The following is a 3,298-nucleotide window of genomic DNA, read 5'->3' as shown; positions in this document are numbered from 1 at the left end:
ACGGGTGCAACATAAGTAACAAGGGAGTCAATGAGGATGTTTTATCAACCATAATTGTAGACACCTGATTGTGAGTATTAGTGGCTGTAATCCAAAATAAACCCACTGAAATCACACATAGCAAATATTTAAACAATTTTTTTTCTATTCACAGATGTACTGACCAAATCAATTCAACATGTTATTTGTAACAAACATGTTTGTGCTCTTTTCTCCCTAAGTTTGATGTGGACACATTAGATTTACACGTCCTGTGATGGCAGTCCTAATCAGTGCTGCCCGTCTCTCTCTCTCTCTCCACAGTGATGCCCACTTTGCTTTCTTCTGAGTTCAAAGAAGTGGATGTGCCTTGCCTCTCCACGGGTGCAGTAGAGTCAGACTTCCGGGTTACCCGAGAAAAGTGTGACGACAAGCTGCGAGAAGACATGAATGACAAGTGGTCCTCTGCCAGGGCACTCTCTAGGACAAAGCATATGGACTGCTTGAGCTTCTTCTGGAATTCATCACACATGAAAACATAGAGAATGGGGTTCAGGCAGCTGTTCAAAAAAGCGAGGCTATGAACCAGAGGACCCCCAATTTGAACAATCTTCCAGAGATCTGGGTTAGTCTGGGCATTTAATTCTATTATATAAATAATGTGTAATGGCAACCAGCAGATGAAGAATGCCACAATGATAGCGAAAGTGATTCGGCGAGATCTCTGTTTCCTGGTCGTCTGCATGCGCCCTGTACGAACACCTATGGCCACATTAGAGACCAATATTACCAGGAAAGGGATGAGGAAGCCCATGACAAAGCGAAACATGTAGAGACTCCAAAATGGTGTGGTTACAAAATAAGAACAGTAAAACTTCTCCTCTATTAACACAAGCTGCCGAAAGGTGGCATCAGGGGTGCTGCAGACCGCAGCAGTCATCCAGATGACAACGCATATGACCTGGGCTTTGCGAACGGTGCGCTTGTTGTGTGCCCACACCACCACCCAGATCGACAGGCAACGGTCCAGACTTATGGCTGTCAGAAGAAAGACACTTGCAAACATGTTGACTAAACTCACAAAGTGGAAGAGCTTGCACATGAATTGTCCAAATTGCCATTGTTGCTCCTGAGAGACAGAAATGATCTTGAAAATCAGGAAGGCTGTAAAGAGGAAGTCAGCCAGAGCCAAGTTGAGAAACCAAACTGAGTTGACTGTTCTCTTCATCCTGCAGCCTGTCACATAGATGACCACACCGTTGCCCAGAGTCCCAGCCATAAATATCACGCAGTAGAGGACCAGGACCACCATTTGCACAGTTTTTTTAACCCCATCTAATCCATCTGGTTGATACGCAGGCGCCGGCGCAGGCACAGTGGTGATGTTATCTATTGAAAAAAAAACATTTGTGAAAATACAGACATTCATGAAAGCCCATTTCCGCCAGCAAAAACAAAACAAAAATTAGGTTACAAAAAAAGAAAATCAATCAATCAAAATGTATTTGTATAGCACATTTTAAAATACAACAAAGGTTGTCCAAAGTGCTGCACATACAGTAGATAAGCAGTCATACAATCAAAGACTGGATTAATAACAGTAAGTGACATTAAAATCAAGACAAACTGACACAAATCACACAAAAGTGCCATGTTAAGGCCAGAGAAAATGAATAGGTTTTTAAACGGCTTTTAAACATTGGTAAGGTGGATGACAACCTAACAATATGAAGGGGCAGGTTGTTCCAGAGCTGGACCGGTTGTCATTTTTGTTTTCGGAACAACTAAAAGCTGTTGGCCGAGAGATCTTAGTGAGCGAGGTGGTGCATATGGCTGCAGCAGGTCAGACAGATAGACTGGGGCGGCGCCATTTAAACATTTAAACACTTAAAAACAAATAACATTTTAAAATTAATTCTGTACTCTACTGGTAGCCAACGAAGGGATTTTAAGGTTGGTGAAATGTGTTCACGTCTGCGAGTACCAGTTAAAAGTCTCGCTGCAGAGTACTGCACCAACTGAAGGCGTGATAGAAATGTTTTGCCGATTACAGCATACAAAGAATTACAGTAGTCCAGTCTGGAGGTGATAAAAGCATGAATAACTTTCTCAGGGTATTTTGAGGATAGAAAGGCTTTGACCAAAAATAACTTTGAATTTTGAATTATGAATTCTTCGGACAAAATTATGAGATAGAAAGTCGAAATTATGAGATACTTTAACACAACAGTCATAGAAGCAGCTCTTTGGCAGGTTAACCTACATTTGACATAGAAATGGATTGTGAGTACATTGAAGACTACTTTAAACGTGGCTTTACAACACATGAAATACTTCACGTGGGATTGTACTCAGCAAACGCACCCTTGAAAGGATTTTAAGCAAGAAGCAGCTCTGGAGTAGAAAGAATAAAACCGATGTGGCTGAGGTGGCCACCTTCATTGAACAGCAACAGGAAACATTTGGTTAGTGTCATGGTTACATGGATGCAGCAAAAGTGTTGGTGCATTTTTTCCGCCAACAAAAAAAACCCATTAACTTTAACTTTGTTTTTGCTAGCGGAAATGGGCTTCCTTAGGCATTCGTATCTTCAACACGATCTGCAATATGCATTGAGAAACAGATCATTGAATTACTTTTAGAACCAGAAAGCGTAAATGATCTGTCTTTATTGACTGTATGCTGGTTGGTAGTTTTTATTATTTTGTGTTAGAATGCTTCCGTCCTGGTACATATTCTATAATAACTCCCACTTTAGTCTTAAGTTGGATAAATTAGTCATATAGTACTTTGTGCTAAATTGCAAGTTAACTTTTAACCCATTGCACTCAATTGCTCTTGTGCCCAGAAAATATTACCTATTAACTAAAAAATATGGTTTATGCATCCTTATTTCAGATCCATTTGGTAAGAAAAGATATACCACCTTTTCTGTTAATGCAATCTAAAAGCAATGCACTTATATGAAAGTATCTTACCAGTCAGCATTTTCCTGGTGCAGCGAGAGTCTGTCTTTATTCTACGTTGATCTCTATCTGGTTCTGCTTTTATTCAATTTCTCTTTGAATACTCCTCCTCAGTTCAAGCAGCAGCCAATGAAACAATACTTATAATGTTGTCATGATCTTGCAAAAAGGCATTAAGGCCAAGGACAGGGAGTGGACAAAATAACAAGAACACCATAGAATGTAATGCAATCCAACAGGACCATATGCAGGACTGCAGGACTGCTTTGAGTCAACGGATTGGCATGTGCTGTGTGGACCACATGGGGAGGACATCAACAGCATGATGGACTGCATCACAGAATACATTCAAT

The 3,298-nt window shown here is 40.6% G+C and overlaps 1 protein-coding gene across 2 annotated transcripts; it reads right to left on the bottom strand.

Annotated features, from left to right (window-relative positions):
• Positions 1-8: 8 nt before the first annotated feature.
• On the bottom strand, positions 9-2,992 carry LOC116379432 (chemokine-like receptor 1). Of its 2 annotated transcripts, none has more exons than XM_031841390.1 (2): positions 2,958-2,992; positions 9-1,368 (listed from the first exon to the last, which is right to left on the bottom strand). In XM_031841390.1, exons 1-2 carry the CDS (start codon positions 2,965-2,967, stop codon positions 266-268), a joined length of 1,113 nt encoding a protein of 370 aa, XP_031697250.1. In that variant the 5' UTR covers positions 2,968-2,992; the 3' UTR covers positions 9-265. The 2 variants fall into 2 exon arrangements, with proteins under 2 accessions (XP_031697250.1, XP_031697251.1); XM_031841391.1 differs by lacking the exon at positions 2,958-2,992 and adding an exon at positions 2,344-2,777.
• Positions 2,993-3,298: the final 306 nt, after the last annotated feature.

Source organism: Anarrhichthys ocellatus, unplaced genomic scaffold, assembly GCF_004355925.1.
Source record: "Anarrhichthys ocellatus isolate YVR2014 unplaced genomic scaffold, GSC_Weel_1.0 scaffold4314, whole genome shotgun sequence".
Classification (NCBI taxonomy): domain Eukaryota; kingdom Metazoa; phylum Chordata; class Actinopteri; order Perciformes; family Anarhichadidae; genus Anarrhichthys; species Anarrhichthys ocellatus.
The sequence above is the reverse complement of the archived record's forward strand: the minus strand, read 5'-3'. Positions and strand labels throughout refer to the sequence as shown.